This window comes from Puntigrus tetrazona, chromosome 18 (assembly GCF_018831695.1).
Source record: "Puntigrus tetrazona isolate hp1 chromosome 18, ASM1883169v1, whole genome shotgun sequence".
Lineage (NCBI taxonomy): Eukaryota > Metazoa > Chordata > Actinopteri > Cypriniformes > Cyprinidae > Puntigrus > Puntigrus tetrazona.
Genome location: NC_056716.1, coordinates 12885489 through 12912288, shown reverse-complemented (window position 1 = coordinate 12912288; position 26800 = coordinate 12885489). Strand labels below are relative to the sequence as shown.

The following is a 26800-nucleotide window of genomic DNA, read 5'->3' as shown; positions in this document are numbered from 1 at the left end:
ACAGCTTTCGGTTGTCGGTTACCATGAGAGGCTCAGACCAGAAAGATCCGATGTACACTCTCAGCACCTCAGGAGTACCAAACACTTTCCCCAGAGACCACATTAAAGCTCCATATACCCGCATGAGCTGCTGGGTGTCAACCATATCAGCCTTGTTCAGCACAACACGGAGTTTGTCTTCATTGCCCTTGAGAGCCCCGATGGCCTCTGAGAATTCATCCGAGATCTCCAACTTGTGAGCATCAAAGAGAAGGATGATCCGGTCCACACGTTCAGCAAACCAGCGGAGAACTGCCGGGAAGTCGTATCCTACAAAATGAGATAAGAGGTAAAACACAACCGATAAACTGAACAAAACAAACTAAACTCCTCAATAAAGAGTCTGTGGTGATTAAACCCACCAGCTCTGATTTGATTTGAAGCAAAAGTCAAGGTACAGATAAGTATGAAAGACATAGTTTGAATGCTCCATCTGTCATCAGTGGTTCAACCGCAATATTATGAAGCTATGAGAATATGTTTTGTATGGAAAAAAAAAAATAAAAATGACTTTGAATAAAGCTGAACCACTGCAGATGCAGCATTCAGATTACGTCTTTCATAATTTTCTGCACCTTGACAGTCACAATTGTTTGGCAGTCAACGGTACAGTCACAAGTTTCCTGGTTTTCATCAGAAATATATTCAATTGTGTTCCAAAGACAAATTAAACTTTTATGTTTTTGGAACAACATTGGTGATTAATGACTACATTTTAATTTTGGGGTGGAGTAACCCTTTAATTATTTTATGAACTGCAAGAAGCATTGCAAATAATAATAAATATTGGCTACAATTACAACAAATTTGATGTTTCAGCTGTTCTCGTTTCCATTTTAACATTGACTTCTCTGATAGGCGGTGCACTTTTTAGGTTAACTCACACTGGTTTGTTGACTCCAGAGAAGCATACACTATTGCTGTAAAACAAGGGTTTCAAATTCTGCATCTGAGAATTACTGCACTAAACATTTCAGCATTGACCCCAGTCAAAGACATTTGAATCATAGGTTACTTAGTAATTACAGACAAGTTTGTTGGAGCAGGGTTGTATCTGAAGTCTGCTGGACGGTAGCTCTCCAGGAGCAGGGTTGGAGATCATGGTAGGCTTTCCCTGAATATTTGTGCCAATGTAGGCAACCCTACTCCAGGAGGGACATCTTCCTGAATACTTCACTTACAGGCCTGCTCCATTAATCAAGATTATGTGCTCATGGGTTATGAATAATATATTATGCTTAAATAGTTACGACAACAGTTGATTCCTCCAGACCCTCCTACATCCCCCTAATACATGTAATGGCTTCACATTCCTTCCCTTTCCTCTCCCTGTCACACCTTAATGGCTCACTTTCCCATTCTGTGCGTCACTTTAACTGCTGGAAAATATTTGAGAAAAAGCAGACACAGAGCAGAGAGGTGCAACACTGACATACTAAGATTACCCAACAGTGTTCTCCGTGGGTGAGCCTAGAGTCAGACCATCCACTGTTTACTTGAAACATGTCTCAGATCAGTATTATCATTTTTAAGTTTTCCAGTTAATACCTAATACCTGCAGTTTCTCTGAGAGACGTTATTGGGGTTGATTCAGTTTTAATTGTTTAAACAGAAAGCATTTTAGTATTAGACATAGTTTGAAATGCATATTGTGAAGTATTGTACAGTTTTCACAAGGAACTAGGGGGAAAGGCTATCAATATATCTGAAACACTGAATTAAAGAGACGTTTTAGACCAGTTTAAGTGAAATTAAATTTGAAGTGTGGGGTGACACTTTAGAATACTGTTCCGTCGTTCATATATCCTGGAGAACTCCTAAGAACTACTGTATACAGGTTCATAAGTAATGTGAATTATGCACAATGAATAATTAATTCCAAAATTAAGATAATGGTAACTCACTAGTAATGGCTGAAGTATTACAACATCCTTCTAAAGGAACTACTAATTATTTGGATCCATATTCTAAAGTGAAAATCATCATAACTCCCTAATATCAGCTGACATTAATCAGAGTTTCTAATTAGTTAGTAATAGTTACTAGAGTGTTAATATTGATTTACCCATGTGTTTTGAGTAGTTATTCATTAATGATAGAACCGTATTCTGTTATTGAAATTTGGCATAAAGTGCTTCCAAACTCGTTTTCCAGGCTTACCTCGACTCACTCTCTGTTTAGCACCGGAGAGAATGCCCGGGGTGTCAATGATACTGATGCTCTCCAGAACCTGGTTGGGCATCTGAGCACACTGGAATCTATCAGACACACAGAAAATTGGTTTAAACGCATTTTGTATTGCATTCAGCGATCGCACCAAACTTCAGCACATTCATTATTTCTCCTGGTTGAAGCAAAGGCTTAATGTTGTAAGTGCTATAATTGTCCAAAATGGTTTAATATGCTTCAGGGGCACTGTATGTCTCATCACGCACGAAACAGCTGCAGTTTGATTCCTTAAAAGGGCACAGTGCACATATCAAACATTCAGGAGCTCTTTAGCTAAAATCACTCTCCCACTGAGAAAAGCTGAAAAAATGATCCATTACTCCTATCACAGCTGTTGTGTGCGATCTAAGAAGCAGACTTCTAGCGTCACTCCTCCCAGGCCGATCCATTGTGTGGAAGTGGTGCTTGAAACACAGAGGGCTTCCTGAGGGAAAATGACCAGCGCTGCCAAAATCAAACAATACTTGCCACTAATGATCTGCTGCATAGAAAAACATGGTCTCTTCCTGCTTTAAATGAGTTTAACGAGTGGACTGCTTCCCTGGGCAGGAAGTAGGAGCAAAGAAGTTCTCAAAACATGTTCGCAAAAAAACACCCAAAGAGGCCGAGGTAAAACTGGATCGGATGAAGACTCACTGGCTCTCAAAACAGCGCCTTCTCTGGTGCTGACAGACAACTGCAAGCTAATTATTTTGAAACTCTCTTGGCAAGGTTAATAAGATGACTGAGGTATTCATGACCTGGACTTGAACTACAGCTTACTTTCCTCCCACTGTTTGGCTACTGCTTGGTATTTTAATAACCAGCATTGCTCACATTCACCAAATTAATATTATTATTATTTATGCAGATAATATATATAACATATTAGGGTCAATGTTCTTTTTTGTCCAGATGTCTTAATTAATACTAATAATAATAATACAACTTGTACATGCAAAAAACTCTTATATAAAGAGCTTGTTTTTATGTACTGTATATTTTTGGAAAGTTGTGAACATATCAGAGTGATATAATGAATAAAATCAGTATCTATTTTAATTTGTTAGGCACACTATTCCATTTTTTATTTCTATTTTAAATATTTTAACAAAACCGCTTCCACTACGAAATCAAAGCCATGCAGAAAACAGAACATTATTTTTCATTGATTCTAAAAATGAAACCCCAGCAGACCCTCCTCGTGACTGTGAAGAATAAAATATTAGATTCAACCTTTTTATGAAAGGGCAGGGCGTGAAGTATTATATTTGTTTTTACTTTTTACTTAGCTGAATGCTACCTTTGTCATAAAGCTATAAGCAATCATACAACAGACATCCAACTGCATAATAATCTAAAAGCACCTTGGCAACCTCATAGTAATGCTCTGGCAACCACCCACTACAATCTAGCAGTTTAAATTACCATTCACATTATCTTCACAAAATGCAAAAATCCTTGCAAATGGAAAACTCATAAATATTTTATTATGTAAAGACAACTTTGAAACAAGCTCTTCTTTTTAAACTTTGGTGGACTCCTCTAAGCAATCTCACGCTGCAGTTCTGCTTTAGGCACATTAGCGCTCATTGCCCTCTCTTGTGATATCGCTCCCTTCCACAAGTTTTCCACAAATAAGGAAAGTCCCTCCTACCTTAGAAATTTGGCACGGACGCTTGAAATTCCGTAGAGCAAAAACTAACACACTGTTTCTCTGTTATCTTCCCTGCGTGCCCAGAGTAAGCAGACGGATCAGTCAACACATTCTTCCTCGCAACCCGCCCTCATTTCTCATGTCACGTCGTACATAGCAGCTCAGTGTAACATCTGTCTGTATGACTCTATTCACCTGTTGAGGAAGGTGTTTCCAAAGGGGTTGAGCTTGCGGAAGGGTTTGTTGGGATCCACTATCAGGGCATTTCCAGGAATGATGCCCTCCACGTCTCCGTGCATAATAGCAGTAAAGCAGTCGGTGGTGGGCTCTGGGCCTATACGACTCCCTGGGACGTCCTGTTCCAGCAGATACCTGTGTTGACAGAACAAAGCCATGGTTACTGTGTTGACATGATGGTTTTTAATAACCTTGTGGTTTTTATTATGTCATCTACCCGAACAAACAAAACACTGTGGAAGAGAGTTGGTTAGTTCAGCTATGTAATTCCATTCAGTAGCCTAAAGGACCTAAAACCAACCCTTGAATAGAATATTGGGTTCAAACAAATGTTATATAGACAAAAATTAAACAGAAAGTCACGCCTAGTGAGCTCCCAAGACCCTATCCACTGTCAAACACACTGTTACTTTAAAGTCCACGTAAAGCAATATTAAATGTGTTACTAACCACCCAGACAAAGTTGAATTATTAAAAAAAACGCAAAGTAAATAAAATAACATCAAAATCTTGAAAAAATAATCCAACGCTGGGGGCGTGTCCGCTGGTGGCACTGAGACCACGCCCCCTCACGGGAAAGCTGTCGCCTCAAAAGCTGTCAGATACCGCTACAGCCTGAATGGATGCTTTTTCTAGCAGCTTAACTTGATTTACACAGTCATACAACAGGTAATATACATTTACAGCCTAGCTAGTAAACTGTAGGTTGTAGTATTTTAAGACAATATCAGTAACTCACGATTGAGTGGAGAACCACTGATGCTAATGCGCTCTAGTTATATTGTTAGGAGCATGCTCAGTGGCTCCAGTGCGTCATCGAGATGTAATTTCAGGCCCGACAAAAAATAAACAAAAGCAACCTGAACACAAAATGGTGAAAACTGTTTAACGACCTAATATTATTTAATATACCTAATATATTTCTAATTGATGTAACATGTTTAGATTGCCTTCATGCAGACTTTAAACCCCTTAAAAGCCCCAGATTGAGAAAAAGCACTAGTTAACTGACTTATGTAGGATCTTACTTGATAAAGGTCGTCTTTCCTGTGGAGTACTGACCAACCACTAACACCATGGGTTTGTTGTCAAAGTCGGCGTCCTCCAGACTCGGTGAGTGGAAGTCATGGAAGCCATAGTACTGCTCCAGGGGCAGGAGTTTCTTTCGATAGAGTGACTTGAGGCCCTCGGTCACTGTCCTGATCACCTCAGGGGCCTTCTTGACATTTTTGCGTCCCCAGCGTGACATCTTCTACTTGAGAGAGTATTCAGAGTTTCCTTTGCAGTTAATTTATGGCTTTGTTTTGCACTGTTTACGTGTCCTCTGGGATGACTGTGAAGACTCTTCTCTTTCTTACAGTATTTATATAATGTACCCAAGTGTTCTGCCTCACAGGTTTACAGTAGTTAAGGGATGTTCGCTGGAGTTATAAAGTTTTAGTAAACAAATGTTTTGCCTGAAAAACATAAAAAGGTAAACGGAAGGTGAAAAGGTTATATTGTATGCGTATACTGTATCCATTTTATTTCTTAGGCAACAGGCCTTGCTCCCATTAAAATGCCTAGCTTTTCCATTTATCTTCAAATAAAGAATCTAAAGAAATGTTTTCAGCCTACAGGGAAAGTAGAGTGCATTGTCCATGCATGTCCCTGGAAAATGTTGGTGCTCATTTTGGAAACACTTACACACACACCCAAACTCTTGGTCCACAAACACACATTCATAACTTATTTCCGTATATTGAAAAGAGTGAGCCATGTTTTCCAGCGGCGGCTTACAGTGGAAAGTTAAATGAGTGAAGGATTACGGTGTGTAAAGGGCTGAATACACAAGTGATGCATCAAACAAAAGCATATTCAGTTGCTCTAGTTAAATCCTGACAGGATTTTGCAGTAATTCCACTAATGAGCATTTGGCTCACATTAGATTCGAAACACTCCCTACAAATGCACCACGTTTATCAAGAGGACTTATTCTAAATCAAAATGGAGTTCATGCAAAAGTAAATGCATGTTTCCCACATCAAGGTTTTGCCAAAAAAGACACCAGTTGTGTTGTAATAAAAGTTCAACTATGGCACAGTTGCCTTGGCAAAAGCATGATTGCTGGGATTTGACTTTATGTAATAAGATTCACATGTTGCGCAGAAGAAGGAAAATGCCTTGTGGCATCCTTCACCGCAATTGCAACACAGAGAGTTGACTTCTTTTGGAGAAGCCTTGAGCTTCAGTAAATTTCCAGAAGTATTACAGAGTCAGAACACTGATGTGTGCCAATAATCAGAGGAAAGGCCAAAGGCATTTGTGCCGTTGTTTGGACCTTTTCTTGGTTTATCGATGCATGCATCAACTGTTCTGAACTTTATTCTGAAACTATATTTAATTAGAAAAGGATTTTACGGTGCAACACACAAAGCAATTGTACACTTCAAAAAATGCAAGATATGTCCTCTTACCTGGAGAACGTCGAGTCTCGGATTGAAAAACTTGAAGAGATGATGACTCTTTCTAAAGGACGTGTTTCTACACGTGAGGATGTATCTTAGAAGAATGATCTTTGTCCAAGGCACCCTAGTAGCACCAAGTCAAACGTTTCAAGTGATGGCTCTTCTCAGTTTTTTCATGTATTTCAGATGAGAGGTCTTGATCTGATCTGCCTGTGCTTCTGACTCCTCCAGCAAACTCAGCTCTAAGGCATGCAGACAAGTACTGCCTCTTTCCCTGCCTACGTTTCTCTCTGCACCTCTTCTTCAAACACTGCCTGATGCAGAAGCAGGGGAGAGCCCTGGACGACGAGTGATGACAATGGGTTTAAACCAGGGTGGGGACAGGGAGTGAGGGGGCGCATCAACAAGCTAAGGTGGAGTCAAGCTTTTTATAGGGCGAGTCATTCATTTACATAAAGTACTGCCTGCAAACGTGAGGGTGTGGTGGTGCTTGTCTTTCAGCGGACGCTGCACCATGGGGCAGCGTATTCTATTATGATTCCTCTGGCTTTTGTTTGATCTAAGAGATCTGTTTGCAGAGCAGATGTTCACATGACTCTTGATGTTGGCCTGACAGACCACGTCTGAGAGACTTGGCATATCATTGTGCTCTGTTGCGCCTCCCTGAGTCAGACCCGATTAAACAATGACCCCTACTGGTCAGTAAGATCGCTACATATAGGCTACACAATGAAATCAAGGTTACACTTTATTTTCATAGTCCACTTTAGACATTCTACTATCGATAAGACGTCAACTAATTCTCATTAAGTTGCAGAGTAGACCGTTAGGGCAGGTTTAGGGTTAGTAGGAAAAGTAGCCATGCACTTGCAAAGTTTCTGATAGTATGTAGTATGTTGTGGACACGTCAAAATGAAGCCTTATAAGACATTAAGCAGACAGTCTACTAATACTCTAATGACTGCTAGCTGACATGTAGTTGCAAAGTTACTTACTGTTAATAGATTAAAGTGGACTATCGAAATATAGTGTTAATGAAATGAAAAAAACCCTCTTTAGCTTTAGCTATCAGCCCTGAAAAACAACCAAGTCAAATATCAAACAGAAACAAGTGGGATTGTTTCATAAAAGAAGCAAGGTTTAATTTACAGTTTTACTAAATGTACAGTTTTTTTTAAAAAGTGTCATTATACACAATAAATACAATACAAAATTAATCTGTAGTACTATACTTCAAATTCTTACAGTTCTATTTTCTTTTTTCTCTTTACATTATTATTGTTCTTTTTTTTCCATGTCATTGCTTTCGCTGTGTTTGCTTCTGAACGGTTCAAAGATCTTTCAGTGATTCTATCTTAAATGTGTAAAAGTGTCTGAACATACATATGCCTACAAAAAAAAAAGCATAAATGAGGGAGGCTGTATGTCTTGAAACTTCAGAGATGTTCCCAGACATAAAAAAATACACTTCTTTGATTAAAAAAGGTGACCACATTTGCTGTGCTGTTCGTGATGTTTGATTTGTAAATGTGCTCTTGATGCTGGAATGCTTTAAAAGGTCAAGAGATTTTCTACAGTTCTGGTGACTTTTCTGTTTGTGAATGTTTCATTGTTATTTCATGTAGCTGGATAACCAAAACCAGATTTCATGTCTCAGAGGAGACAAGAGCACTACATTATTATGCATTAATGAGCCTTTACACAGTGATCACCAGTTCCCAAAAATATAATTTCATGGTAAAGGGGGACCATTCTAACACAGGGAAAAATATGTGTCAATAGTGTCTGCAAAATAAATTCTCCAAAATAACCAAATAACTATTGTTTGATATGACAATTTTCATGATATCACTTAAAAAGTTCCTGCAAACTGCATACGTCACAGTAATTACAAACATTATTTATTAAATGAATGGTCATATATTTTGTCTCTCACAAGCTGAGAGAAATCTTTAAATTGGGAAACCAACGTAGGAACCGTCCCAGATTCGAACCCAGGAAAAAACAGAGGGACAAAATTTTGAAAATCATATCAAAGTGCACTTTTTTTTTTTACTTTAGAAAGTACACTTAAAGGGCCAATATGTAAACCAAAAGAACACATTTCATCAGCACAAACCACAGACAAACAAAGCAAACACAGATCATGGGAAAAGTGTCTCCGTTTGCTTCCCCTATCCATTGACATACTGCTTTTCAGTCTTTCAGTCAACATCTGCTAAAGGGGCTGTTATCTACTGTGCGTCTGTGAAACCAAATTTCCATTTTGTCCTCGGCCCCCCACCTGTGGATGCTGGGACATGGGGGCAGACGAGGGTGGTGTGGAGAGGGGAGGCATGGACTGTCTGTAGGAAGGGTGGGTTTGGTGCTGATTAGGCAGGTTTTCCCCATGAACCCTCCCTAAAGCCGCTTTCCCTGAGCCTCCATGTCCAGGAGGGCCCTGTTGGAGGTTCAGTATACTGTCTATGGCACACTGCAGGTGCTCATTCAACGAGTCGTCAGGCGGCGGGCTGCCACTGGAGAAACTCGCATTGTCCATATCCGGAGAGTCGGACTTACAGCGTTTGGCAGGTAGTGTAGAGTCTCTTGTGCAGGAAGACTCTCCAGGGGAAGGTGGGCCAGGAGCATGCTGATCCATCCTAAAGGTACCCCTTCCTCCTTCTCGGTTTTTGCTCCCTATGCCCTTCAACCGTCCCAAGCGGCCACCTTCCTCTGCCTCTTCCTCATCCTCTTTGTCAGAGAACTCTCTGTGATGTTGGTACGCATTTTTGATGCCACGGTAGAGGACGTCCTCTACTGCTGCGAGGCTCTGCGACTCTGAACGGGGGTGAGACCGCCCATGTCCACCCTGCCTCTCTAGTTTCACACTGGCTATCACAGTTCGTTCAGTTTGAGGAGAGGAGCCTTGTGGCTGGGGGGAAGTAGTAATGGTGGGTACTGCTGGTAGAATGGGCAACGTATCTCCACCTCCTCCTGGTACCCCCGGCCTATGACGTGGACTGATGTTCTCACGGTACGTTTTTCGAAGCGGGAGCCGGCAAGTGGTTAATGGAGGATTCGTTGTGGCTGCTGGGTTCCGTTTAACTCCGCCTACCTCGTGGTGTTCTAGAGTGCCGTTCATCTGTGCCGTGGATGTGGAAGGGGACGACGAAGACCAGGAGGAAGAAAATGAGGGCGTAGGTCCACTAGAGGAAGTTGCGCTACTGGCAGAGGAGCCTGTGTGTGTTGTTACTGTAGTGATGGTGGAAGAGGAGGTGGGGTAAGAAGTTGGGGGAGGAGTTCTAATGACTGTGGTGGGTGGGGTTACATGGGTGGGCTTGACTTTCTGCGGCTGCTCAGGAGGCAGCGGTTGTGGAGTGAGCTGGGATTGGGAGTGGACTGGATCTAAAGCAGTGTTGTGAACCACCTTACTAAATCCTGCCTCCTGTTTGATCTTCAACTTCAAACCTATTCGCTGGCGTGCCTCGTAGGTCTTGATGGGCGGTTTGCTGGTCCGCTGGGGAAGCGTGACATCGTCGTCATCATCAGCAGGGCGGGAGGACGGAGTGCGGCTGAAGGAGGCGCTTGCTGTGACTGGCTCTGCAGCTGGCCGGACCACGGGAGCAGGAGTAGGCGTGGAGCTGGTGGACCAGGATACCGACGCTCCTCCTCCACCTTGTTTAATCACCAGCTTGGTAGGAGGGAAAAGGGTAGGGGTAGAAGCAGGAGTGGGGGCAGCAGCTGGAGTAGGTGCAGAGGTTGGGGTTGGAGCAGGGGCAACAGCTGCAGCTGGAGCAGGCGCAGCTACCACAGGTTGACCTGCACCTGCTGCCGCTGCTGAAGATGACGATGACGAGGACGATGATGAGGAGGAGGTTCGTACAGAACTCAGCTCCACCTGTACAGGTCTTACGGCACTGCTGTCCAGCAAACAGGAATTGGCCACAAATTCTTCTGCAAAGAATAAGAGACAAAGGTTAAATACCACACCATCATTCATTCCTGTTTCCAATCCACATGCTTTAATGGTAATTTGCATTAAACCCTTGTCATTACCTGGTTTCTCCTTGGCTAGAACCCTGTCCTGACTAAGAGCAACCTTCTCCTCCTGAATGAACATCCTGTCAATCATAACCATCTCTGCAGAGGGACCCAGCCTCTGCTCAAGGTTAAAAAGCACACAAGAGACCAGTGAATTTAAGGCATCATGAGGTCCAAGCATCAACAGCGATCAAGGGAGTGAGATTTAAAATGATACCTTTGATTCCTCAAAAAGCAAGTGACGATATTTATCCACCATTGCTTGGGTGCGCTTCAAGAGTTGGCATGAGACATTCTCGAATTCATCATCCACTGAACAGAGAAACACAAAGTGAGAATTACACACGAGCCACAAAGAGGGTGCCTCACAACTACACTACAGGATGGTAAAAGAGTGTTCACAATGAGGTGTGAGCATTTACCTTTGCGGTAGTCTTCTGGGGATGAAGCCATGCCTTGGTACAGGTGGTACGGCAGCAGTCGATGAAGTGTGTCCTCAAATGAGCGAAAAGGAGAACTGTAGTCAGGATGGAGAACCGAGCCTTGCTGTTTTCGCAACTGTTCCAACATCCTACAAACAGATACACAAGCATGTGAGCGGGAAAACAGCTTTAAAAAGCTCAGTGCAAAATAATTAGCAAGTCATCAACAAATGGTTTCAAACCTTGCATGATGCATACATTAAAGGGTTAGTTCATCCAAAAATAAAAATTATGTCCCTAATTAAATCACCCTCATAGCTTTCCCAATCTGTAAGACCTCTGTAAGCAATATCAATATTAACAACATTTATATTCACTCACTTCCCCTAACTATTGTAAGCGGAAGACATTCCAGGGAACTTGACATAGGACTTAAAAAGTGCAATATTGCAGTGCAACTCCAACTGGATTCATTTGATAGAAGAAATGGGGTAATTTTCATTTTGGGTGTACCAACCCTTTAAATGCCGCATTCCCCTCGTTTATGAGGTAATTCTTGGATTTAACTAATAACATTTGTGCTCTGTATACAGTATGTATATATATTACCTAGCTTCTTTGCTTGGTTCCATACTAAAAGGCCTTTTTAATGTTGAAGTCTGCGAAAAGACAAGAGATACCAAGATTACCATAAATATGACATCATCCAGTTCATTTTAAAAGTTTTATGTAATGTGATGTAATTTTAAACCTTACCTGTGTTTGGGAAGCAGGTGGTGGAGGTGCAGGCATTTGAGAGAGTGCAGCACCTAAAACCTGTATCTGCAAACCTGCTTTATTCAGAGTCAGCCCACCAACTGAACTTATGACGCCTGGCTTTGCCTGCAAATCAGTGTTCAAACCAGTAAAAAGATTGTTCAAAACAAGTTAAAGTCATTTTGCAATATTTCTTGCAAAGGTAAATTGTCTAGCTGTAAACTACATTAAAAAATATGATACATTTCTCTCACCTGAACAGCCTGCGCAAGGTTTGGAGTCGTGATTCCCTGGTTCACTGTAGCCCCAGCAGACACAGCAGAAAAAACTTGAGTGTCATTTGCACCTAAGGTGAAGATAACACTTTGTAAACATAAGAATATTTCAAAGTAAACATCTAAAGGATAAACATATGCAATCCTCACCTGTAGTAGAGGACTTGACAAGCACAGTCTTCTGCTGTAGAAGGGACTGGACTGGCGCTTGGATGGTGCCACTGGCCGTTGAAGTTGCAGCTTGGACTGAAGGCTGATCTGGCATTTTGTTAAACTGGTTTGTGGCCTGTTGCTGAGAGGCCTGGGCTTGGGCCTGAGCCTGAGCTTGAGCTTGAGCCTGTGCCTGAGCTTGCTGCTTAGCCTGGAGAAGAATGTTTTGCTGGACCTGTATAAAATTGCAAAAAAAAAATCCGTAGTAAGTACTCAGTAAGTGCCCACAGTGACACCTAAACGTTACCAAAGCTCTGCTCTATATATCTGAATTAAGTTGTGCCAGTTATTTATTTCAAACTTTATCATTTTTATGATCAGGCAGAACCCTATGCAACGTATAAGGTGATGATGCATTACCTGGTGAAGTTTTTCCAAGAGCTGCTTTTGCTGAGGAGAGGGCTGTGTGATGGATGACATAGTCTGCAGTTGCGCACTGACCAGCTGAAGGTGATGCTGCTGTTCTGCAGTCAGCCCCGGCACCACCGTCACCTGCTGTTTCACCACTGCAGCTGGAGGCGAGCTCACAGCAGGCTGGAACTGGAACTGTGCAGGAAGTGGCTGCGGAGGCTTCGGGGAACACGAGGAAGGAGGTATGTCAGGCTGCAGGGCGGTTGGCTGAGGCAGAGTCTGAGGAAGAACTTGAGGCTGGAGCTGCACTTGTATTTGCTGAGGCTGCTGCTGTTGAGGTGGAGGAGCTGGCTGTGGTGGTTGTGGAGAACCTCCGATCTGATTGTGTATAATAAAGAGGGGTGTTAGAGAGGAAGGCGTGCAGGAGCGAGAGGGAGTCTGTGCCTGAGACTGAGGCTGGGGCTGCGATGGAGGCCGAGACTGCTGGTGCTGGTGAGGAGACTGGATCTGCTGCCCGATGGTTATGGGAGAAGCTTGGGCAGGTTGGGGGCTGTCAGTTAGGGTGGGTGTTGGTGCAGGGGTGACCACAGGCTGAGATGGGGAGGCGCTTTGGATCTTTATAGTCTGTGAATGTGCTGCCGACGGAACCTAAACAGTATAAAAATAAGAGGAGGGGGAAAAAAGAGAGTTATTTAGCCAGTTAATATTTTTAATACATCAATTTGGTCAAACAAATATTTAGGGATGCACTGAAATTTCAGAAAATACCACTTTAAAAAATACTTTCATTGAAATTATTCCAATAGTAATACGTGAAAAAACACCTCACCAAACTAACATTTTGCAAAATCTTTTGCACAGCAACAACAATAACAACAATTAAAAAAAACAGGATCTGGATTTTCTCTTTGTTCAAGACTTTTCCCTCACTTTTCAGAAAATTTGCATCAGTTTTAAGAAAAAAGGGGAACCTCATCATAAACCACAAAAGTTCACAATTACTATGTGACTTAGGACAGAACTAGTGAACCATTATACAACAAGCAGATGGCAACAGCAGAAAAGACAGAACAATGCTTAAAGTGCCACACAATTCCAGGTGCTTCTGAATATATTCTACGTTACACTTTTCAATGAGTCACTTTAGGACATGACAGAACATCAGTTAACACTAAATGGCCAAAACATGTTGTTTTCCATTTAATTTTAAATAGTTTAACGCCCTAATGATGAGAATATAAATAGAATGAGTTTCTTTATATTACTGTTGCACAATTCAGTTCCACAATCATTTTTAACATAAGCAAATGAAGCAAAGAAAAAGAAACCGGTATCTCGGTTTCAGTTTCAACCAAGAACTTAATTTCAGTGCATCACTAAAACAAAGACTAACTTGCCCTCACTTGCAGACACAAAAAAACACCACAAAAAAATTGGAAATTGGTCAAACACCACACAGCAATAAGCAACAACAAACAAATACAAAGTAGGATCATACAAAAGCAAGAGGAAATAGAAAGGAAAAATCTATATTCAAAATCTCAAAGACAGTATTCATAATAGTCTCTACAACAGCTTTAGTAGTAAAGTATACAAAATATTTGAATTGTACATAATGTACTCATCTAACAGATTAGTCCTTTCTGACAGACACTATTGGGGGTTTGGGAGGGGGTTAAAACAACTAACATAAGGACATACTTTTTTGCAGAAAACAAAAATTGGTTTACAAAGAACAGAAAAGAATACAAATAAAAATAGTACAAATCTAAAACTAACACAGATTTGCTGGTAGAGGGCAAAGGTAATTCAGGGCAGCGAGCAAGTGATCAAGATCAAATCTTTGAAAGTGATCTTGAAAGGAATTAATTTAATTTCTCTTGGGGAGGCTGGGTGGTGGTGGTGGTGGTGGTGGTGGTGGGAGGGGGGGGGCTGATTGAGGTTAAACAGCAGTTACTGAACATTTGAGAAGCAGAGATAGTGAGTAGGCTGAATGTTAATATGAATGGAAAGAGTGACTGACAAAGATTTACAGAAGCAAAACTAACAGGAAGAGCCATTGCTCCATCATGACATGCCCATGGGAAAATGCACGAAGATGATGCAAACACACAACTGAAAAATAAATCCCTAGAGTTTCATTATTGCATGTGAAACCATTTGAAGAGCAACAACTGCACTGTTATTTGCATCAATCCATATCCCAATTAGTGTCAATATAGTTCAGCAAGCTTCCTATTAAAAATTTATCATGCAAGTAACAGGTGGAAAGAAATTGATATCGAGGGGAAGGTGTTGCATGCGATCATAGTATGGATTAATGGAGAAAATAAACCCATTACATTATAATTATAATACCAATAACAGAAACGAATAACAGTGCAGAAGAAAGGCCTAATGAAAACCAAAAGTGAGAATGAGTGAAGGAGCAATAAAAAGGCATCCAAGCCTGAGCAATGACAGTAGAAAGACAGGGGGACAGAGAAAGAAAGGGAGCTCTGCTGGGAGACAGTGGTCCAGTACGCAGCAGTGGCAGCAACAAGTGGGTGGGGCTTAGTGCGGAGCATGAGCTCATCTACCTTGTTAACCACTGTTGCCATGTGGGCGGGGCCAAGGGAAGGGCTGGGACTCTGCCTCTGCCGAGTCTCAGCTAACAAGTTGTCATGGCCTGAAGGGGTGGGACCAGAACTGCTGCCGCTGACGATAACAGATGCAGGTACACCCACAGCGGCAGGTGGGTCTTTTCCTGCTTGCTGCTGTTGGTCCTAACATGGGCACATTTATCAGTTGAGGAATGGGAGAGGTAAAACAATCATCCAAACTGGTCAGCTTGGTCAGCTTGGGGATCAAATGTTATGTTAGCTTATTAGCAAAAACACACAGCAAACAACAGATAAGGTTTAAAGAGAGCACACTGACCTGCTGCAGGAACATTTGAAGGGACTCCTGACTAAGGATCATGCTGGAACCAGGTGATGTGAACAACACCTTTCCGGGGCTGTGCTGGGCCTGGGGACCCAAACCCACCATTGAGGACGTGGATGTGACCAAAGTAGGGGATGGCGATGAAGAGGAAGGAACCGAAGCTGCTACTGAAACCGGTGGAGTTGTCTGAACCGTAAGAATTGAGGGCTGCGGTTGGGTCTGTGCCGGTTGAGCAGCAGGGTCGGTAGAGCCACCCAATACCGTGATGCCCTCTCCAGGCTGGCACGGCGCCATGGCCGTCGATCCGCTGCTACCGTTATTAGGGATGCCACCAGATTGCTGCAACGTCTGTAAACTGACTGCTGGGCTAAGGCTCTCCACAGACAGGGAATTTTGGATCGGCATGCCCTGGATGACCGTTTGTACATGGCCCGTTACCGGATGGGCTTGTGTCTGCGTTTGCGCCAGAGACACCGGCATTTGGAACAGTGTGGGCTGACCCATCTGACCGGGCTGCAGCTGAATGTGTCCAGAGAGAATGTGGGCGGCACCAGGGTGACCCTGTGAGGCCAACACCTGACCCAGGTTTATGTTCTGATTGGCTGTCAAGATCTGATTAGCGATTATCTGCCCTCCAGGCCCCTGACTAGTAATGATGTGGCCACCGGGATGCTGAGTCAGGATCTGACCTCCCGCTTGAAGCCCCGGTAACAGGAACTGGTGATTTTGGCTCTGCAGGACAGTTTGTGAGGGAATGACAATGCTGCCCTGTTGGTTTAACAAGTGAACACTGAGCGGTTTGCCTGACGTTTGGGGGCCCTGTTGCTTAAAGAGCGCTTGAGAGAACTGCGTTCCCTGTGACGTGGCCTGTGTGCTCAAGACTACATTTGAGCCAGGCTTCCCGAGGAACGTTACATTCTGACCAGCTGATACTGGAATTTGCTGCACCCCCAGAGCCTTATTAGCGTCATTTGGCAAGGCATGTGGAGCAGGAAGCTGTTGCTGCTGCTTGAAGACTTTGGGTTGGATGGCACCCCCTTGCGGGGGTTTGGGCTGTATTGGCGTTGGCGTTCTCTGGATGATGACATTCTGCATAATTTGGCCTTGAGGCTGGGTTTGAGATCCAATTCCTGCACCCAAAGAGGCATTACCGAAACCCACAATACCACCAGCAGCGGCCATTGTAGTTGCGCTGTTGTTGGTATTTGTGTTGCTCAAGCAGACAGCCGGCCCATTTAAGGCAGGGGACCCTAGAGTGGCCTTGCCCCCTTGAATTAAAAGTCCTCCCCCTGAACTCAAAACAGAGCCTCCAAGCCCAGCCTGCGTTCCAGCGCTTGCTGCCTCAGGCCCAGGTTGATGCAGTTGGTAGCCACCCATGGTTTTCGCCAAGATCTGCTGCCCAGATGGATTTATTGTCATTACAGTGGGTTGGCCCACAACTTGAATTTGTCCAATGCCCAACGGTCCAGACTGACTGCCATTCGGTAAGGCCTGAAGGCTCGAAATAGGTTGAAGGGTTACATTTCCAAGCCCGACTTGTTGCACGAATGGCTGGACGCTGATAGCTTTGTTCATGACCTGGGGTTGAAGCTGCAGGCCTGGATGTGCCAGGACTGAGCTGAGCATGTCTGGGGTGGCATTAGAGGGTGCAGTGGGGGTGCCTTGGTTTGGGAAAATCTGAGCTGCACCTCCAATGCCCACCCCAGACAGGCCAGCATCAGGCAAGGGTTGGACCACCTGCGTGAGGCCAGTCAGCCCAAACTGACTGAGGTCGAGCTCAGCATCTGCCTCTTGAAGGCTCTGCTCTGTGATGTTAGCCTCTGCCAGGCTCTGCTGCAAAATGTCGCAAGGCTCATGATTTGTCCCAACACCATTGCTTCCGTTGTCTCCTCCCGGCGATCCCCCCAAGATGTCATCCTCCAGGAAGTCCAAATCAACGCTGACTCTTGGAAGGCCTGGCTCATTTGTCGACAGCTGAGCCTGTGGCTGGACCTCAGGAACGTGGCCCTGGAAGACACAGAAAGACCAACCTTAACCGCTAAACCTCTCCACACATTCAGAATGACAAAGGAATAAAATGGAAGGGATGGATCTGGGATGGTGGTAGGCCTCTGGGACTGACTGCTGTAGATGCAGACTTGGTGTGCAATGCACCTGATTTGGATGGCGGGTCTGAGGAACACGTGCTACAAAAAAGGATGGAGACGAGAGGTTGGCACAAGTGGGGGATATTACTCACCCCAGTGCTGGAGAAGAATGAGCTGGACGGGTCACTTGAGCCATCCAAAAGGTCATCAGTGTCCAGCTACAGACAGACATACCCAGGATAGGACAGGCAGAAATCACCACAGCACACAGACAGGCGTGAGAAAGCGACAGGGAGCAGATGCATAAGGGGCAAATAGGCAGACAAAGAGGGAAAGGCAAGGGAAGAGCAAAGTGAGGACAGTGCACCAATCAACCAGAACAAAATGCAGGCATAACCAAGTTAAAAGGCCAAGCAAACAGGAAAGAAAACAGGAGTCAAAAGACAGGAAAATTAGATTAGTATGTCATTTATGTGAATTAACCAAAGAGGAAAAAATCAGGGCAGAAATTAAGAGGAGCAATTATGTTCTAAAGAAAAGATCAATAAGCTGGACAACCGGTTTAGGGGCAGAAATGCAAAAATAACCCAGAAAGGATTAGGAGGTTCAGGGAATTCTTGTTGGGTGAGTGTGCTGTGCTTTTCTGTGATTTATCTGGGTTACACTTTCAAAGTGGGATTTCTGCCTTGCCCACCAGTGGAGCTCGCAAAAACCTTTTTTTTTTTTCCCTACCGCTTTTCACTTCAGTACTCACTTGTGTTTCTGATCCATGAAGAAAATCATTGAGTGCTTGTGGGTCACTGTACAAAAAGAAAGATGTTAAAAGTTTTCCACACAACTAACATTAAAACTAAAAAGTTATGTGCAAATTTCATTTTAATTTCATTGTCATTTTTGCTACAACTTACCAAATTACATCTAGCAAGCACCTGCCATCTTCATCATCCATGTCAACTGTAAAAAAAAAAAATAAAAATAAAATAAAAAAAGTGCACAAACATGAATAATTTCTACTCTTTTTACCCCCCCAAAATCGGCTAAACATTACACAGAAGTCAAAGGTAAATAATTCCTGTGAAATATAGGTCATTTAAGTCAATCTGATATTCAAAACTGATCATGCAGACTAGCGAAAACAAAGCAAAACATTAATCAGCATAAAATATTTTAGATGTGAAAACACTGCAGGTGATCAATTTCAATCTATAGGAAAATAAATCAAACTGTTGACAAAGATGCAAATAATATTAAAAGCAGAGCAAAGCAAAAATGCAAGGTAAAGGCAAATGCTGCCAGGTAAATCTAAATCAGTGAGTGTTTGAGTCAAAAAAACAAGTAAAACTATATTTAAAAAAGAAACATAGCATGCAAACAGATCTGTAACAATATGCACGTTAAATCATGACATTTGCATTACGATTACACCGTTCTGGTGAAACACTACATGAACCGATTTACGTAGGCCTACAAGTTAATTGTTAATAATACAGACTTAAGTAGAAATATAAAGCCTTCTAACACCTTTACGATGGACTATTGCAACATAAAATGAAATCACTTTTTCACATCCTCTGGAAGCAGCAGCTGAACTTTGTTGCGCTGTCTGTGGCGCGAGAGAAGTTGAGGGAAAAAGCGCGCGCATCACCTCACACTGTCTCGCGGACAGAAAAACGCCAGCGAGTGCCAATAAATAAATAAATCACGATTTGCAGACTCACAAACCCCAACTCTCACGAATTAGACAGACTCTGGCGAGTCGCTGCGCTGCTCGCGGTCGCAGTCTCGATCTAAACAAATCAAAACCACAAAATGAGGATGAGGTAGGCGGGGACGCCGCTAATGTTTGTTGGGGGTAAAACAGTCTCCGCGAAGAGCACGCAGGCCATCCTTAACAAACATTTACGAAAGCTTCTGCTGTCAGAGACCCGTTTTGGGTCATTTTGAGAGCGTCCAGCAGCAGAAGAGCACCGGGGACATGAATGGACACTCTGGACCTGCAGGACACGGCGGTTATTTTCGCATTTGCGGAGCTGTAACAACTCGCTCCGCATTCCCTCCGGTGCATATGCTTTTATTTACAACCGTTTCACAAGTTAAACCGCACAGGGCGCCTTTAATTCGCCTCTTTGACGCTCGTTCTGCAGCAGATTCAGTTAGCTGTGGCTAGCTAGCTTCCTAGCAGTTATATGTGCGTTTACAGACGCAATACGAACAAATCTGACAATAACTGACTGTAAACACGTAGTATTTCTGCCACAGGAGCGCATTCACTGGAGCCAATGCACATAATTGGTGAATATTTGGTGTTCGGGCTCCGTTAGACGCAATTGCGTAGCCTATCTTTATCCCTGCTAAATATGAGTTTATGTTGGAATACTCTTGGATCAGGGGGGTATGCTTGGGAATTCGCTGTAAAATCACCCTGTTCGCCGACCTATGCAGCGGGCCGGCTATATGAAGCAGGAAGAGGTGAGGTCTGCATGCGAATGTTGCAGCGTTGCAATAGTTATTGAGAATTATAGAGAAATTGCTACATTGTATCAAACTCACCCGAGACGATAGAGGTGCAGGCGGCGCGGGGTCTCCAGTACGGCCCTGCACGGGCTCCGCGTCAGGACCCAAGCACAGCGCTCACAAGCAGGAAACAGAGGCCCGCCGCGATCGCCTGATTAATAAACAATACCACACTGTAGTTGTTATTACTACTGCGGCAGTACACTGGCGCGATATTATGCTTTGTTTGTGTATCGTTTCACTGTAATAGCAGGGAAATATCGCGCTGCGTTACACTGAATAACATTATATTGTGTCGCGGTTGCATGCATAACATACGACGTTCAATGACAACAGTTTAACCTTGATATGAACAACATTTGACACGATAACTCATTAAGTAGACGTTGTGTTTTGATAGTTTTATACATAAGCTCATATAGTAAAACTATTTTTCTTTTAATTGCAATTATATATACATTAATTACAATGTGTATAAAAACAAGCGCTTGTCGAAAGGTTTGTAATAATATATTAGTTAAATAAAAATCATAACTTTTGAGCTGCTCTTTAGTTGTTCTTTTTTATGTCAAACAAGTAATAAATAAATAGGGTGTTGGACTTAACGCATAAAAAAAACCCACACAACTTTTTACTATTATGTTTTAATATTAAGTGTTTTGTAATTATATATTTTAGCCTGTGATCAAACGAATCACATTTCCCACCACAATAACAAACAGGCGGTTGCCTGTACAGCTTCACCTTGGGTCCGGATGTTTTTATGACAAAGGAGTCTGTTTTGATGAAACACCGGGGGCTCTGATTGGCCCTCTTTGTTAAACATCACAAATAAGGGGTGGCGCGACCTCAAGCATTACAGTGGAGGGTTGGCTTCTTTGTAATAAAGGCTAAAATTAACCATTTGCCCCCTCGCAAAAAGGCATTTTTATGAAGTATGTATAAGGGGCGTGGCGTTCCTTCTTGTTTACAGCCATTGATTGGTCGCGGTCGAAGTTGCGCTTGAATATCGCTTACAGTTAGGGTGTGGCTTGGACCTTCACGATCTGCTGCTTTAAAATCACCGCTGCCCGGTGTGACAGAAATATCGCAATGAATAGATTTTCCTCCACCACCACCCACTCCTTCCTCTTCGTCTCCTTCCAACTGCGCATGTCCTTCATTCAATAGAGACGTCTTCCTTCAGCCATGTCATAATCGATCGGAGCGATATGTAACTCGATAAATCTCACGATATTGCATCGACGGAGTGCTAGAAACATTCACATTCGGGACCAGCCTACCCGCAGCTCTTCATTATCGCGGATCCTAGTAATTAATTAACGGCGCTGATAATGTTGTGGACGCTGCGCACAGTCTCCAGCAGAGGGCGCCGATGCGTCACTTTACGACTCATCCCACTTTAAACGGATGATCACGAATAAAAAGACAATAATGACTTTTCAGTATTACGCAACATTTTGTTTATCTTTTTTTTTTCTTTCTGAATGGGCATGCTCGTTTATGTTGCCGTTCTCCCCCCATTTTAAAAATGGAAATGCATTGCATTTGAGACGTATTTCATAGATACAATTTTAATAATGTCATTAATGTCATTTCATATTATACCCTACTGCTATTTCATCTGTCTTGATCTTTCTCACGAAACATCACAATGCGATAACAAGTCAATAGCAAGCACAATACGAATTAAATAAATGAAACAAATTAATAAAAGATTTTAGAGTCTTCCTGGGAGTCTTTTTTTTAAACGCCCAATATGTTTTGCATAAAGACACCACATTCAACAATAAATGAACAAATAAAAAGATGAAATCTTGATTTCGGGAAGGAAATGTCTCAAAATAGGTATATAAACATTAATGCTGATGTAGTTATCAACATAATCGTATTGGACGTATCTTTTATTTAAAAAAAAAGATATATAATTTTAAATAGATTTTTCTTTAACTAAGGAAATATTATAAACTGCTGCGCAAACACCTAATTTTACACCCCTCAATGCCATTTATACTGGTTTCCATGGTGACGCCAACATTCTTTACGACAGCGCACTGCCGTGTTCTGACAGACCGGTGTCGTACGTTTTTGCAGAATCACCATGGCGTCTGTGTTGAAAGAGACTGCGGGATTATATGAAACGTTGAAAGCCGAGTGGAACAAGAAGAATCCAAATCTTAATAAATGTGGTGAGATCCTGAGCAAGCTAAAGGTAGGATGAAAATCATACAACAGCACTAATACGCCTAAACTATAGAAATAAGCCGTTGCTGCTGGCTGATGAACGGTTAGCAGTGCTGCTATCTAGAACGGTTCAGTCCGATTGATTCCTGTTCACCAACAAACAATGTATTTTTGCGTTTGAGCAGAGATATGTCGTCAAAGTACATGTGTTTTTCGGTGAATTGTGTGGATTTGGCTTTGTTCACCGCCAATGTACCAAGTTAAGCTAGCATGTGTCGAACCGAGACAGCAGAGATTATGTAAAATGACAGAGTGCGTGAACTAATTTGTATTTATATTCATTCGCAGGTAATGTTAAAAGTTTTTTTTCCCTCATTTAATTTTCCAAATTGTGGTATGTTGCATATTATTGTTTAATATGGCGGTTATTCTAATAAAACAAATCTATACAGGTCGCGCAGTTGACACCTGTGAGGAGCCGATTGGAAATAAATATAATTTTTTTCACATTTTATTGACCTTAATCTAAACGTTATTTTGTGTGCGCGTGTGTGTGTGTGTGTGTGTGTGTGTGTGTGTGTGTGTGTGTGTGTGTGTGTGTGTGTGTGTGTGTAGATATCCCTGCTAGAGTTGAACTTTCTACCAACTACTGGGACCAAGCTAACCAAACAACAGCTTATCCTTGCCAGTAAGTATTAATCACAATAGGAAAATATAAATTTAGATTAAATGTTTTAATTATTTGTTACTAATATATATATATTTTTTAGGAGACGTTCTGGAGATTGGAGCATTATGGAGCATTCTAAAGAAAGACATCCCCTCCTTTGAACGCTACATGGCTCAACTTAAGTGTTATTACTTTGATTACAAGTAATTTTTCTTTTGTTCATTCACTATCGCTCAGAATTAGAATTTTAAATGCTAACAGTTAGTTGTGTGGAATGTACATATTGCCTGTATGTTGGTCTCTGTAGTGTGATGCAGCATTCAAAAGGACTGGACACAAACCATCACATGTCTACAGGAATATGCATGAATGTTTCCAACATACTGCATTTCTTTGAGAAATAGATTAGGATTCTGTATACATTTTCAGCATGTTATACCCTGAACCGTTACGCTGGCTTTTTCTTCGCTCCCGTTATAGTCTCGTCTCTTATTAAATGTCGCAGGGACGAGTTGCCCGAGTCAGCCTACAGGCACCAGTTGCTGGGTCTCAACTTGCTCTTCCTGCTGTCTCAGAACAGAGTGTCTGAGTTCCACACGGAGCTGGAAAGACTGAGCGCAAAAGACATCCAGACGAATGTCTACATCAGACATCCAGTTTCATTAGAGCAGGTACGGGACCTTTTTCTTCCTCAGTGCTTATTTTAAGCAGCATCTAATTGTTTCATACCTTTTTGTGTTTTTTGTTTGTTTCAGTATCTGATGGAAGGCAGTTACAACAAGGTCTTTCTTGCCAAAGGAAATATTCCTGCTGAGAGCTACAACTTCTTCATTGACATTCTTCTTGATACTATTCGGTAGGGGTCATTGATGGTCTCGGTGACTTAATGTAGATGATGAACTGTCGTATAAATGTAGTTTTTGTTTGTTTATTTGTAGAGATGAGATTGCAGGTTGTATAGAGAAAGCGTATGAACAAATTCAGTTCAATGAGGCCACGCGGGTGCTTTTCTTTTCCTCTCCGAAAAAGATGACAGAATATGCGAAGAAGGTAAGTGTTTGACGTTTATCGTGCTTTTGATTAGCTGTCTATTTTGTTTTATACTGCAATTAATATATGATGTAATACTAAACTAAAATAAATCAAGCCCAAAAAATTGTTGAAAACGTACTCACCCTGAAGGCTTTCAAGATGTAGATGAGTTACTTTTATCGGAAACAGATTTGGATTGGCTTTCCATAACTTGCTCACCAGTGAGGTCCTCGGTGAATGGGTGCCGTCGTAGAACGAGAGTCCAAACAGCTGATAATAATCCATGCGTGTTTGTAAAAAAAACAAATCCAGCATTAGTATGTTTTCAACTTCAAAACATTGCTTCTGGTTAAAATACGCGTCTTTATATCCCAAACTTCTTACGAACAAGGAGCCTTTCTCTTCACGGTATGTTAACTGATGGACTGTATTATTGCGACGTTTTTAATCCGCTGTTTGCTTGCCGTCAGAATAAAAATCCATTGGTGAAACGAAGAAACAAACTCATTTACATCTTAGCTGGCCTGAGGGCGAGTAAATGGTTATTCGTGTATTGGCCCGAAACCGATATATGTTCACGGTCTGGCTTTTGTGCTCTGCAGAGAGGCTGGACCCAGAGCCCCGATGGATATTATTCATTCAGCACCCAGCATCAAAAGACAGAGGAAGTGACCATCCCTTCCACAGAACTGGCCCAACAAGTCATCGAGTACGCAAGGCAGCTGGAAATGATTGTGTAGTGCGGATATAGCAGCATTTAGACACACGCATACGTAAAAGGTTCACGTTTGTTTATCCAAATATACAAATCAAACCATTATACAGTGGCCATATATCTGTACTCAGTTTAGACACAGGATGACGTGGCTGCAAATAATGACTCTCAGAGGATGAGACCAGAACTCTTTAGCATACAAGTTATTAATATCCACCTGTATCAGGGTCTCTCTGTATGATTGTCTGCATCACCGATGAATATCTAATGACTGGGTCTCAAGTGGGGTTTTTTTTTTTTTTTTCTAAATAAACATTTAATATGTCTTATTTTGAATATTCAGATGTTGTTCCTCTCAACGTAAATGGTTTTTATCGAGAGTTGAGTTTGTTTAAAAAATGTGAGGAAAACCGGCCTGGCTGGCGCTGTCACGAGACACTTCTGGTGAATAAAAAACGTTTTTCTGACTCTTTTATAAAACGCCTTCTGAAACTCTGTATCGGTAGCGTGTTACCATTTAGCTCGTGTTGCATGCAGGAACCGCTGTGCAAATGTGTCTGTTTCAAATGAAAAAAGTGAGGTAGGTGGTTCATTTGTCTGCTGAGCTGATGATGAAATATTTGAACTTTTAACAGAAGAATGTCAGCATTTGTATCGGACGCTGTAGAGCGTCTCATAGTCTTCATGTTCAGGCTAGACAACCAAGGTTAAGTCACAGATACGTTAAGATGCACATTTACACACAGTTGACTCACCAACTTCTAACAATTACAGACAGCTTTCAAGCGGTGTACGCGTACCAGTGCCCCTCAGGATGTACTTTTGTCTTATTGTTTCATTCCATAGTTGCATTGTGTTTTGAAGGCTAATTGAGGATAGGATCTGACCAACAGATTGTGGCGTCATCAAGCTGGAACGTCATCTTCTAAAAGGTTCCTTTGAAGATCACGTGGAGCAGTTGGAGAACCTTCACGCGGATGTGTTTCCACGTTGGAAATAAACTTTGCAGGGCAGTGGGCTTCCAGGAGCAGGGTTAAAGACTTAAAATCTACACTATCACTGCGTTTTGAATAAAAGGTGCTTCTCCCAGAGCCACGTTTTCTGGATGATATGTATATGTTCTCTGGTCTGGGTCTGTACTTCCTTTCCTTTGGCCTTTCATGCAGCTTTTCCAACTCCAGGAGAGAGAGAGGATCTTCTTGTCTCGACAACTTCGTTCGATCATACACTTGAGGGCAGAGAAAAGGGACTTCTGAATGGTTTTGATTTTTTGCTTTCTTTAATGTTTTCTTGCACGTGGAGCTGGTACCCGAGCTGGCGTCTTTTTAGTTGTAGCCTCAATTTCCCTTTGCTCTCCAGGTACAATGTGTGCTGTCTAATAAAAGATCTGCCCTTGTTAGCACAGACTTTAACCTTTCCACTCTTGGATCCTGTTGAGGGCCCTTCCTCTCTGTAAGGGTTTTGATTTAACGGCTTGGTTCTCATATACGAGTTCTAAAGATACATTAAAGTATTATATGAGAGAATGGGGCTTTTTGTTACAGAAATTAAGAGTTTGTGCCAAAAGTTGAAGGTAGTTTATATAGTAAGGTAAAGATAGTTTAGTCCCTTTTGTAATATCAAACCATATTCTGTTTCTGTAATTCGCTATTTGACTCAAAACCCTGCACTTACAGCTTTTGTGAGAAATATTCGGGATCATCAGAACCAGAACATTATCAGGTTACATTATTGATGTAACCGAAATTCAAGAAACTGTAATAAACCAGCTTCACAAACAAGGCTTAGGCATAAATGTCTTAATTTAACTATTGCCTAATCCTGTCTTAACCTAAACCAGGCCAACATCTTAAAGTACTAAATGTTGTTGGGATATCTCCAAACCAAAAGTGCATTAGATTTCTTTCAGGTTTTGATTATTTATTAATTAGGTATTGATTTTTGTTTACATTAGCGTTCCGCTTAATAATAATTGTATTCGAGGCAAATGACTACAGCACGAAGAGATCATTATTAATAAAAAGCAAAGAGAAGAACTTTTGATTAACGAT

The 26800-nt window shown here is 42.1% G+C and overlaps 3 protein-coding genes across 7 annotated transcripts in view; 1 reads left to right on the top strand and 2 right to left on the bottom strand.

The window, feature by feature from the left end:
• The window catches only part of ehd2b (EH-domain containing 2b), an 8972-nt gene extending 2025 nt beyond the window's left edge, over positions 1-6947 (bottom strand). The window contains exons 1-5 of the mRNA XM_043265033.1: positions 6598-6947; positions 5170-5598; positions 4100-4276; positions 2200-2297; positions 1-309 (exon numbers count right to left, since the gene is read on the bottom strand). The exon at positions 1-309 is cut by the window's left edge and continues 104 nt beyond it. Of these exons, the coding sequence (XP_043120968.1) occupies positions 1-309; positions 2200-2297; positions 4100-4276; positions 5170-5390 (805 nt within the window). The 5' untranslated portion in view covers positions 5391-5598; positions 6598-6947. The remainder of the gene's footprint in view (positions 310-2199; positions 2298-4099; positions 4277-5169; positions 5599-6597) is intronic.
• A 758-nt stretch (positions 6948-7705) lies between these two features.
• bicra (BRD4 interacting chromatin remodeling complex associated protein) lies at positions 7706-20305 on the bottom strand. 5 transcript variants are annotated; one of them, XM_043264694.1, is made up of 15 exons: positions 20185-20305; positions 18543-18588; positions 18389-18434; positions 17787-17852; positions 15542-17554; positions 15202-15387; positions 12632-13270; positions 12212-12446; positions 12041-12132; positions 11787-11912; positions 11640-11689; positions 11031-11179; positions 10826-10920; positions 10624-10729; positions 7706-10521 (listed from the first exon to the last, which is right to left on the bottom strand). In XM_043264694.1, exons 2-15 carry the CDS (start codon positions 18581-18583, stop codon positions 8819-8821), a joined length of 5547 nt encoding a protein of 1848 aa, XP_043120629.1. In that variant the 5' UTR covers positions 18584-18588; positions 20185-20305; the 3' UTR covers positions 7706-8818. The 5 variants fall into 5 exon arrangements, with proteins under 5 accessions (XP_043120629.1, XP_043120631.1, XP_043120630.1 ...); XM_043264696.1 differs by having other exon boundaries at positions 10624-10726; XM_043264695.1 differs by lacking the exon at positions 20185-20305 and adding an exon at positions 19193-19214.
• A 1900-nt stretch (positions 20306-22205) lies between these two features.
• On the top strand, positions 22206-25224 carry psmd8 (proteasome 26S subunit, non-ATPase 8). The gene is made up of 7 exons (XM_043216930.1): positions 22206-22360; positions 22948-23020; positions 23103-23205; positions 23508-23673; positions 23758-23858; positions 23941-24052; positions 24637-25224. The coding sequence occupies exons 1-7, from the start codon at positions 22250-22252 to the stop codon at positions 24772-24774; spliced, it is 804 nt and encodes a 267-aa protein (XP_043072865.1). The 5' UTR covers positions 22206-22249; the 3' UTR covers positions 24775-25224.
• Positions 25225-26800: the final 1576 nt, after the last annotated feature.

Bases quoted from the DNA above. Each gene is read 5' to 3' on its own strand.
- bicra (XM_043264694.1), bottom strand. From the start codon at position 18,583: ATGGATGATGAAGATGGCAGGTGCTTGCTAGATGTAATTTG. The intron at 17,555-17,786 runs GTGAGTAATATC...TGTGTCTTCCAG, and splicing joins CATTCTTCTCCAGCACTGGG to GGCCACGTTCCTGAGGTCCA. The intron at 10,921-11,030 runs GTAAATGCTCAC...TTCTCTGTTCAG, and splicing joins CCCAGAAGACTACCGCAAAG to TGGATGATGAATTCGAGAAT.
- psmd8 (XM_043216930.1), top strand. From the start codon at position 22,250: ATGGCGTCTGTGTTGAAAGAGACTGCGGGATTATATGAAACGTTGAAA. The intron at 23,206-23,507 runs GTAATTTTTCTT...TAAATGTCGCAG, and splicing joins TGTTATTACTTTGATTACAA to GGACGAGTTGCCCGAGTCAG. The intron at 24,053-24,636 runs GTAAGTGTTTGA...TGTGCTCTGCAG, and splicing joins TGACAGAATATGCGAAGAAG to AGAGGCTGGACCCAGAGCCC.